Below are 10,044 nucleotides of genomic sequence, written 5' to 3' on the forward strand. Positions count from 1 at the left end.
CCTGTGCTCATCTCTATCATCACATTGTACCATATGGTGCTCTTCTCCTCCACTCAGCTTACTGGAGACAAATACCATTTCAGTCAACTGGGTGTGAATAGGGTCCTGATGGAAAGGGAGGAGACTGTGTACTTGAGGCAGGTAACACAATACAGGCAAGCAGAAGTGTGTGTGATGTGTACTCAGGACAGGTCAGGGCTAGAGGATTCAGTATGGGAATTAACAGCATCCAGAAAGTTTAGGAGTGACCATGCATTAGAGGGCTCCATAGGCGAGATCATTCCATCTGATATCAAGACAAACAATCTCCCCCAAATTACTTGGTTAATCATTGAGAAGGCAGGCTCTTAGTGACAAGTCCTGTGCACTTTCCCACTCCATATTGGAAAGAGAGAAGACTGAAGTTGGGTGTTCTTGTTCTCCTTCCATTTTTTAGACAGAAGCCTCTCATCTGCTGGTACCTCCTGCCTAGATGAGGAGTAAGGTGACCAAGACTAGCTTATCCTCTAACCTGAGGCTGGTGACAGTGCTTTGGCCCCTTACTGGAAAGGGTGGGGTGGGAGTTGGTGACAGAGAGAACCCATCCCACTATTCCTGCAAGGGCTCTAAAATCCCTCCTCTCTTCCTTGTTGCCTCTCTACCAGGAGACACAGTTCTCCATCCCCCAGACAAGAATCTTCTCTGTCCAAATCCTGCCCAATACCAAGATTCATATTGGGAGAGCTGGAGGAGGTCATTTAGTCGGTAGGTGCCAAACCCAGCCAGCCTCACCCCAGAGCCTACAGAAGCAAAATCTCCAGGATGAAGAAATCCTGATTGGGTTCAAACTTCTTTTACAGTGACCCTCAGAGAGTAAGCAGCCTGCTGTCGGTCAAAGAGAGTCCAGGTGGTGGTAAATTTGGAACTGAGGTTTCTGACATCACCCCAAGGGCTCTCCTCAGGACACAACTCTCAATGCTACAACTCTCAGTGTCTTGCACACAAGTGCTCAACAAACTTCTGTTGGGTCATTGAGCTGCTGAAGATTTTCTAACATGATGAGAGGAAAGAACATGAATTTTGGCATCAGGGAGATCCTGTTGTGGAAGGCCAGGGGCAAGCTTCAGTCTCCTTCACTGTAAAATAGGGCTAGTGACTATCTCCTGGGGTTGTGAGAATTAAATGACATATCCTAGGTAAAATCCCTAGCCCAACGCCTGGCACAGAAAAGGCACTTAAACGGTAGTGGTTATCAGTGAGAGGTGCTAGAACAGAGTAATAAGAACACAGACTGTGGAACCAGGTTGGCTCCACAACATACGATGTGTGATGCCAGAAGTTTCCTTTGCCTGTTTCCTCATCAGTAGCATGAGGATATTGGTGACGATGAAATGAATCAATATACATAAGAACACTAAGAGCAGTATCTGGCACAAGGAAATGAGCATGATATGCTAGCTCTAATAATTATACCCCTTGCACTGGCCCTAAACACAGTAATCAAGTTCAGCTTGGAGAAACATGTCAGAGAGAGAGAGAGAGAGAGAAGGGGAAGAAAAAATAAAACCCCACAACTTCACATTCACAGTAAGAGCATACAGGTATAGCCAGTAAAAACAGCCCATGGAAGCCATGGAAAGCCTTCCCAACAAACTTGTCAGGCCCCTTTGAATTGTTGCACCCCTTTCTTTTCTGCTCACTATACTTTTGACTGTTTTTGGTGTATGAACTGTGTCTCTTGTGAGGGCAGGGATCCTGTCCCCTCCCCACCTCAGGCATAAGGCTGTACACTAGGGAAGAGGTGAGTTGATGAGAGAGACAGAATGTAAAGAGAAGGCAGTACTCCTGGACCCCAACACCCCACCACTCCCACCACCACCAAAAAAAAAGAATGCTGAGCAAAGCAATTGCCAAGATAAATCACTTTTATCTCTATAGGAAAGGGAGGATCTAAAAAAAATATATAAATTACATTAGTAACACAACATAAGAAAAAAACAGGGAAAAAAAAACCAACAAAGAAGTCTGTATGATGCTATTCTAACCTGTTTATAAAAAGGCCCTGCATCAGAAATTCACAATCCTACCCACTTCTAAAAATATATTTAGACATGTACAGAAGCGGTGGGCTTGTTTTTAAATTGCTTTTTTGTAAAAATATATTAAAGGTGAATAGAAATCCTCTCTCCCTGCCCCCTATCCAAGCCCCAGCTCTGTGCTGGGGATTGGAGACCAGAGGTAACTCTCTCTTCATGTTCTAAACCTTGGTTACAACCACTCCCAACCCCTCCCCAACTCACTTCACTTAGAACCTGAAACATAAAAAAAAAAAAAAAAAAAAAAAAAAAAAAAAAAAAAAAAAAAAGCACACTAGCCTCTTTGGAAAAGCGTAAATCTGAGGGTAAACTTGCTTTTCATTTAAACACAAAACAACAAACAACCAGCTCTGAGAGCCCAACTAAATTAAACAGAAACCCAGTCAAATGGAGGTTGGGTTTCAGCTCCACAAAACTTTTAACAAAGAAACAGAAGGGAAAGAGGCCTGGAACCAGGGGGGATGTGCTAGCAGTTAGCTGCCTTTGAAAGATCAGGGGAGAGGGGTGTTAATGGGCAGAAGGGCTGGGGTCCTGGTCTTGGTTACAGCAGTCAGGGCCTAGTCAGGCAGTTGCCTACACAGGGACACAGGCTGCCCTCCTTCCCTCCCCTCACTACCCTCTGTTGCTCTGAAATACCCAAGAAAAGCAAAGCTGGGCAGAAACAGAGGGGAGGGGAGTGGGAACCTCACGTGCTAAGGAGGAGGTAGCCAGGCTTTTTTGCCTTTGGTGTGAATAGATGGAGGACTGCTTGGCCCCTGGGGCCCCCAAGATAGGAAAAGGAAATGGGGCTAAGGGACCCCTGATTCCAAGGAAGGAGAGTAGATGTCGGGCTGTGGAGAAAAGAAAGACAAACTGGAGACACGAAGATGACCAGGGAAGCCTCACATATTCCCTGTGGCCTGCATGGTAGCTGTTAATTTCCCCAGAAGCACTGGGAAAACTGAGGTGAAGTTAAAGTGGGGGGGTAGAAGACAATGAAGCACTCTACTTGGGCAGTGCCGAAATGGAGAGAGGGAGACATTCTCCATCCAGTCCAGGTCACCAGAGAGGCAAAGACAGGTGGAGGTGGAGGGAGCTGGGGGAGGGTGAGGGAGGGGGTGGGCACTGTCGGGACAATAGAAACATTCACAAAGGGAAGAGGGGGTGGGAGGTTCAGATGATCTGCTCCTTTACAGGTGGGCATCTCCGCTCCTAGGCTCGGGCTCCCCCCACATCAGCACTCTGCTTGAGTGTCCACCTGACATCTGGGAGTGTAAAGGTCCAGGAGTGAAGATGTGAGTTCTGAAGTCTTCTTCAGACCAAGACCTCAAGGTGGGGAGAGAAGCAGGGAGGCTCCTGATGGAGAACCTGGGGTGAGCTGTCCTGCCACATCCTCTCCAGAAGGTCCAGGCTGTGCTCTGTGGTACAGGTGAAGGGATCAGGCCGTAGAGCAAGGGCTATCTGCTGCAGTGGCAGATGCTTTCAAGGCGTTTGGGAGATGGTTTTTGCCTCCTGGGGCCCAGCCAAAGCTATGTGAATAATGTTCTGCAGGACCTCAAACTCTAGGCAAATCCCTGGAGCTCACCCTGGGAGAGGTGGCTTCGTCTGTAGCCACCCAAAAGTAGCTTCCTCCAATGGGCTACAAAGTCTCGGTCAAAGTCTTGGGTGTTGGTCCTCTCCCCACCTTGAGAAGTGACAGGAATCTCTCTTCTTCCCAAGGATGAATGAAGTCAGCCCATGGCCTTTCTAGGCCACTCTGGAAATGGCCCACGGTGGGGCAATAAGAAGACTCTGGGCCCTCCTCTTTATTTCCACGAAGCATTTGGCAAGAGGGGGCAGAGGCCAGAGTCTTCTCCCAGGAATGAGTCTTGAGTGGGACACATCCATTGGGCTAAGAGGAGGAAGGAGAATGGGCTGAGGTGGGCAGGCTTCTGGAGACAGGGCTGGAGCCGCAGAAAGTGTTGAGCACTGGGCCTCCCACTTCATGACCAGGGAAATACCGAGGGGCCCAGGCTCTCCTCATGCCTCTCCTCGTCCTGCTTTCCAGCTTTAAGTGGGGATGACAGTAAAGGGCAGACAAAGCTGGTGAAAGGGAAATGGATTGGGGCAGCAGAAAAGAGGGCTCTAGTCAGCTGGAAACCTCTCCCATTTACTGGCTACTCAGAGATATGGAAAAGGAAGGCAGGATGCTCCAGTGGAAGTGGGGAAGGGAGCTGAGGGAGTAGGTGAAGGGGCCCATGGGAGAGTCCGTGCCTTTGGTCAGTTCCAAGAAAGCAGGACAATGCGCCTCAGCACCTTGTCCGGGGCAGGCAGGATCCAGGAGTGCCCCGAGAATTGACAACGGAGAAGGCAATGGGGGTGAAGGGGTGAGGGGCAGGAAACAAAGGGGATCACAGAAGCAGTTTGCCATTTCTGTGAATTTTCAGGATACGGCCGAGTCTCTGCTTTGCTGTAGCCAGGCCCTTTTTGGGACGCTTTCCTGTGGGGGAAGGGAGAGGTAAGCAAAGATATGGCAAGGGTGCCAGCAGCAGCTCCAGCACCAACTGTCCTTGGGCCACCCCCCTCCTCTGTTCCTCTGCCCACAGAGTCTCCCCATCCTTATGCCTGGCTCCAGGACCATCTTGGGCCAAGAGGCCCTCCTTAACTACTCCCATCCAACACTACATGCTTTGGCTCTTCCTCCTATGACCTCCTGCAGTGGCTACAGACTCCCTGGTTATTCTGTCTGGTTACTTTTCCCCACTGATTTCTTTGGTCCCAATCATTTTCCTTCCTAACTTCTGCAAGGTGATTGTGCCTCTCCATCTTCTTATCCTGCCCACCAGGATTGAACAAGTGCCTGGTTAGTGATTATAGCTCAGTGTCCCTGAAGTTGCCACTCCCAGGGCCTTGTTTCATTCGATACCCCCATCCTCATCATCCCAATGCCGCACCAATCTCATCACCCTTGAGCTGCGTACTCTAGGGACTGGGCTTTCAGAGCCAAAGTGAGGAAAAGGAGGGCTTGAGCCCTCCTTGCTTCCTCTTTCCCCACATCAAATCACCTCCCATGTCCCATGTGACCTGCTCCATATTTGATCAATTTATCCCCTCCTTCATTCCCTCTCCCAGAGCCCTAGCCTCTCTTCACTGCAGCCTGGACTTGTGTATGTGCCTCCTTCCTAGACTTCCCACCTTCAACCCACCCTCCACTCTGGCCCACTGGAAGGATCTTTCCAAACCCACATCTGAGTTTGTCTCTGCTTAACACCAGTCAATGTGTCTTCATGGCCTATGAGGTCAAGTCCAAGTATCTTAGGTTGCCCATCAGTGTCCCTCCCAGGTGTTCTCATTTACCAGAATGCTTAAGGGTTTGAAGCCAGTGACCCTAAGATCCTTCTCAGTTCTACAACCATATGGCAGTCATACCTGGTCCTGCTTGATTGCTCTGGGAGCCAACTGAAGGGCGCCGCTGGGTCAAGAAGACACCAGGGGCCATGGGTGTGGTGCTGCGGTTCGCCTGGGCCATGCCAAAGGCATTGGGACGAGCAGTATACTCATGGTCAGCAAGACTTCCTGAGAGGGCCTCTTGTTTAGGCTCAGGGGGAGGCAGGGGCGAGGAGGAGGTGAGAAGTTGGGGTGTAGTGGCCAGAGTTGGGGCTGGTACTGCCACGCTGAGATTAGGCTCTTGAGGGCGAGGCTGTTCTACCTCCTTCAACAAAGGCTTCTTCTTGATATATTTCTTCTTTTGGGCCTTCTGTAGCTCCTGAAACACAAGCCAAATGGGAGGGGAGAATTTAGGAGTGAAGAAAAGAGAAGAAAATTTCCCAGAAGGGAATCTAGACGGTGGTCAGTGTGGTTCTGCAACCTGCCCCTACTCCAAGCTTAGCCTGGATATATGTACACACAACACACAGGCCTTCCAATACCTCAGGTCCTTTGGTACCATCCATTCTTAAGTCAACACTGCTACTAATCAGTACGGTGGCAACAGAAGGGTATATGAATTCAGAGACTTGGGTTTTGGTCCTAGAATTGCCACTTATGAGGTGAACCATGGACATGACTAATAATAATAGCTAAATTTACACCAGCAGCTGAGGCACTTTATATGTTTGACCTCATTTACTCCTTAGAACAGCCCTGAGAAGGAAAATCCCTCAGTTTACAGATGAGAAAACTGAGGTACAGGGATATTAAGTAACTTGAGCCCAAAGCCTCACAGCTGAACAGTTGTTGGGTTCAGGATTCAACTAGGTCTATCTGAACACCCACCCTGCACAATTCTCAAAATGGGACATCTGCGAGTGAAAGAGTAGCAGCTTTGGAAAGAGATAAACTTGGGTTCAAATCTAGGCTTGTGCTCCCTAAGCTGGATGAACTTGGTCAAGTTACTAACCCTTCTGAAATTCAATTGCCTCATCTGTAAAATGGGTAAAACAATAGCTGATTTTCAGGGTTGCTGGAAAGATTAAATAATGACATAAAACACATAGCACATAGTAGGTACTCAACAAATGGGAAACTATTATTCTATCTTCATCTCTAACAATGGTTTCTCTTCTTCTTGCTGGTCTTTTCTTTTAATAGAGGACAGTCTTCCAGGTCACTGGATCTTAAAATCTCAGTTTTGGATGGGAGGGATGAATAAGGAGTTGTGTCACTCCTCACGATATCTTGGATTTCATCCATCCATTGCTCTATGAATATACTATCCACTGTGTAGTGGGTACCTTTATAGTGGGCACCTGGACCCCTGAGAACCTGGAAAGGTGGTGCTGAGAGCATGTGAACGACTTCACCTTCTGAAATGCTACACAGCCACAGAGACCAACTCAGTGATTACATTTCTTTGCCTTCTCTTGGCAACACAGGCCTACTCCTGCCTTCGGAAGATCTGACAGGCTGTGACTACCTTAGGAATTTTTGTGGGACGAGAATAATAATATTAGTAATATATGCCAGGCACTGTTCTATAATTTAACTCATTTAATACTCCTATGAAGCATGTGAAAAAAAGAATTATAATTCCATTTTTATGAGAAGAAACTGGCACAGAGAGGTTAAGTCACTTTCCTAAGGTTATAGGAACAGTAAGTGGCAAAGCTGCGATTCAGACCCAAGCCATCTGTCTTCAGAGTCTCTTTTCTCAGCCAAAATGCTTGTTACTCCATCCATACCAAGAACTGCATTTCTGCCCCCATTTCTCTCATTTGAATCCAGAAATTATCTCTTCATACCTAGATCACATAGTTTAAAATTTTCTACCTTTGCTGCCAATCTCCTTTTTATATACTTGATACAGATCCCCCCACAGAAGACTAGACCACCTTATGACAGGGCCACTTTCACCTTATCTCAAAAGGCCATTAGCAAGTCCCCACCCAAGTTCAGACTCCCTGGCCTGACATTTATAGTCATCCATGGTCTGGCCACTTATACCTAGCCAACCTGTAGTGATAATGATGAAAAGCTAATGTGTCTATAGTACTTACCATGTGGCAAGTGCTGTTCTCAGAGCTTTTACATATATTACCTCATCTAATCCTCAGACAGAGTCTACGAGAAAACTGAGGCACAGAGAAATTAAGTAACTTGCTCAAGTGGGAGGGAGAAGATTTGAACTCAGGCAGGCTGGCTCCAGAATTCATTTTTTAACCTCTATTTATCTTACTCCATTCCCCAACAAGAAGCCTCCAATCCAAAAAGATCTGTTCATTATTTTACTCATTCATTCATTCACTCAACCAACAATGACTAAACACATGCTTAGCATAGTAGGGATACCAAGTTAAATTAGATATGTCTTCACCGTTGAGGCCCTTACAGTTTAATAAGGAACACAGAAAAGTACACTTATGATTCTAAGTACCATGAGAATGCTATGGAAGCACAGTAGGCCACTGAAACAAACTGGTGGTGTATGGTGCGAAGGGGTGTTAGGTAAAGGCATCTGAGAGGGCACGATTCCCAATGGGCAGAGGGAACAGCCTGTGCAAAGGCACAGAGGCATGAGACAGTCTGATACACTGAATGAACAATGAGTACCGTAATGCAATAGTATGGCTGGTGTAAATGGCATGCATGGGGCTTCCCTGGTGGCGCAGTGGTTGAGAGTCCGCCTGCCGATGCAGGGGACACGGGTTCGTGCCCAGTCCGGGAGGATACCGCATGCTGCGGAGCGGCTGGGCCCGTGGGCCGTGGCTGCTGGGCCTGCGTGTCCGGAGCCTGTGCTCCGCAAAGGGAGAGGCCACAGCAGTGAGGGGCCCGCGTACCGCAAAAAAAAAAAACAAAAAAAAACAAAAAAAAAACAAAGGGCGTGCATGAAGGGTTGACACAAGGTCAGGGAGGAGAGGTAACCAGAGGGCAAATCAAGAGGGCCTTCTGTGCTTACCAAGGAATCCCCTTCTCCTGGAATGCCTCCCTTTCCCCTCCAAAAGCTTAGCCTACAAAACCCTTCCCAAATTAAAAATCTCTTCTTTGATGTCATCCCTGATCAACTCAACCAGAAGTGAGCTCCACAGAAGGCACTAAGAGTAGTTTTCACACCTTTAATTAATTTGCTCATTTAAAGCAGTCAAACCTCCTTTGTTTTTCAAATTACATCTTACATGGCACTAGGATACACATAATAGAGAAAAGTTCTGGGCAAAGAATGGCCACCTGGCCTGGTTGGTCTCTGCTGGCTTCCATCAATAGCCTCCAAAACATTTCTAAACTCTGGAACTACACAGAACATCATATGAAAAACATCATTCTATTAAATTTTATTTGCATAGGATGTAATTACTGAATTATATAAACATTTAACTATTTCACTTTATTTAAATAGCAAGTAACATGAAATCTGAAGTTAGAGGATATGAGTTTGAATCTTGCCTCCTCCATTTACTGGCTGTATTATCCTGGACTAGTCACTTAAAGAGAGCCTCATTTTCTTCACCTGTAAAATGATGAAAATATTACCTATTGAAAAGGGTTATTGAGCAGATTACATGAGACATTGTACACTGAAGCACCTAACATAAAGCACACGTTCAAAAAATGCTCTAAGCTATAGGATGTGGCGTGAGGATCTATAGGGGATACTGATAAGGAGAGAACCACAAGATTCACTTCCAACTGCTCCCAGGGTTGCCAAGCGCATTTAAGAACTTTGAGGTGTGGTTGGCTCATAAGTAAGAAAGTAAACAAAAAAAAAGGTGTGTAAATTGTGCAGCAGCTCTTTGCATGAAGAAACCATGAGAGATTGGAGGCTCATAATTTGAGATCGTTGGTGCAGAACTGCAGAAACACAGCTAATCATTTATTAAGACCGCCTTGACATTTCTCTCAGATCAGTGAAAACAACTGGTTACCCAAAGTCCCACCTGATGCCCTTGACACACATCTCACTGGAGAGAGGACCTAGGAACCATACCTTTGAAATATAATCATCAAGGAAGGTAACACCCATATTTCCCAGTTTCTGTGAGAGCCCAACCATGACCAGTTGCAAAACTACCACCTGTCTTAGAGCCGTGTGGATTAAAGGCTCTTGGTGCTCCAGCCAGGCGTCAATGCTGTGTCTCTGAGGTGGGAGAACCAACTTCAGGACACTGGTCCACAAGAGACCTCCCAGCTCCAAGTAATATCAAATGGTGAAAATCTCCCGGAGATCTCCATCTCAACACCAAGACCCAGCTTCACTCAACGACCTGCAACCTACAGTGCTGGACATCCTATGCCCAACAAATAGCAAGACAGGACGATAGACAAGAGGAAATAGGCAGTCTACCTGAAAAAGAATTCACAATAATGATAGTAAAGAAGATCCCAAATCTTGGAAATAGAAAACACAAAACGCAAGAAACATTTAACAAGGACCTAGAAGAAATAAAGAGGAAGCAAGCAACGATGAGCAACACAATAAATGAAATTAAAAATACTCTAGATGGGATCAATAGCAGAATAACTGAGGCAGAAGAACGGATAAGTGACCTGGAAGATAAAATAGTGGAAATAACTACTG

The 10,044-nt window shown here is 46.6% G+C and overlaps 1 protein-coding gene across 4 annotated transcripts in view; it reads right to left on the reverse strand.

Annotated features, from left to right (window-relative positions):
* Positions 1-2,348: 2,348 nt before the first annotated feature.
* The window catches only part of PHF8 (PHD finger protein 8), a 103,657-nt gene continuing 95,961 nt past the window's right edge, over positions 2,349-10,044 (reverse strand). For 3 of the 4 annotated variants that reach the window (XM_028482543.2, XM_007118894.3, XM_007118893.3), the window contains 2 exons: positions 5,463-5,799; positions 2,349-4,533 (listed from right to left, as the gene is read on the reverse strand). In XM_028482543.2, the coding sequence (XP_028338344.1) occupies positions 4,445-4,533; positions 5,463-5,799 (426 nt within the window). In that variant the 3' untranslated portion in view covers positions 2,349-4,444. Of the gene's footprint in view, positions 4,534-5,462; positions 5,800-8,756; positions 8,977-10,044 lie in introns of those variants that run through there. The other variant, XM_028482544.1, reaches the window with a different exon arrangement.

This window comes from Physeter macrocephalus, chromosome 21 (genome assembly GCF_002837175.3).
Source record: "Physeter macrocephalus isolate SW-GA chromosome 21, ASM283717v5, whole genome shotgun sequence".
NCBI lineage: Eukaryota > Metazoa > Chordata > Mammalia > Artiodactyla > Physeteridae > Physeter > Physeter macrocephalus.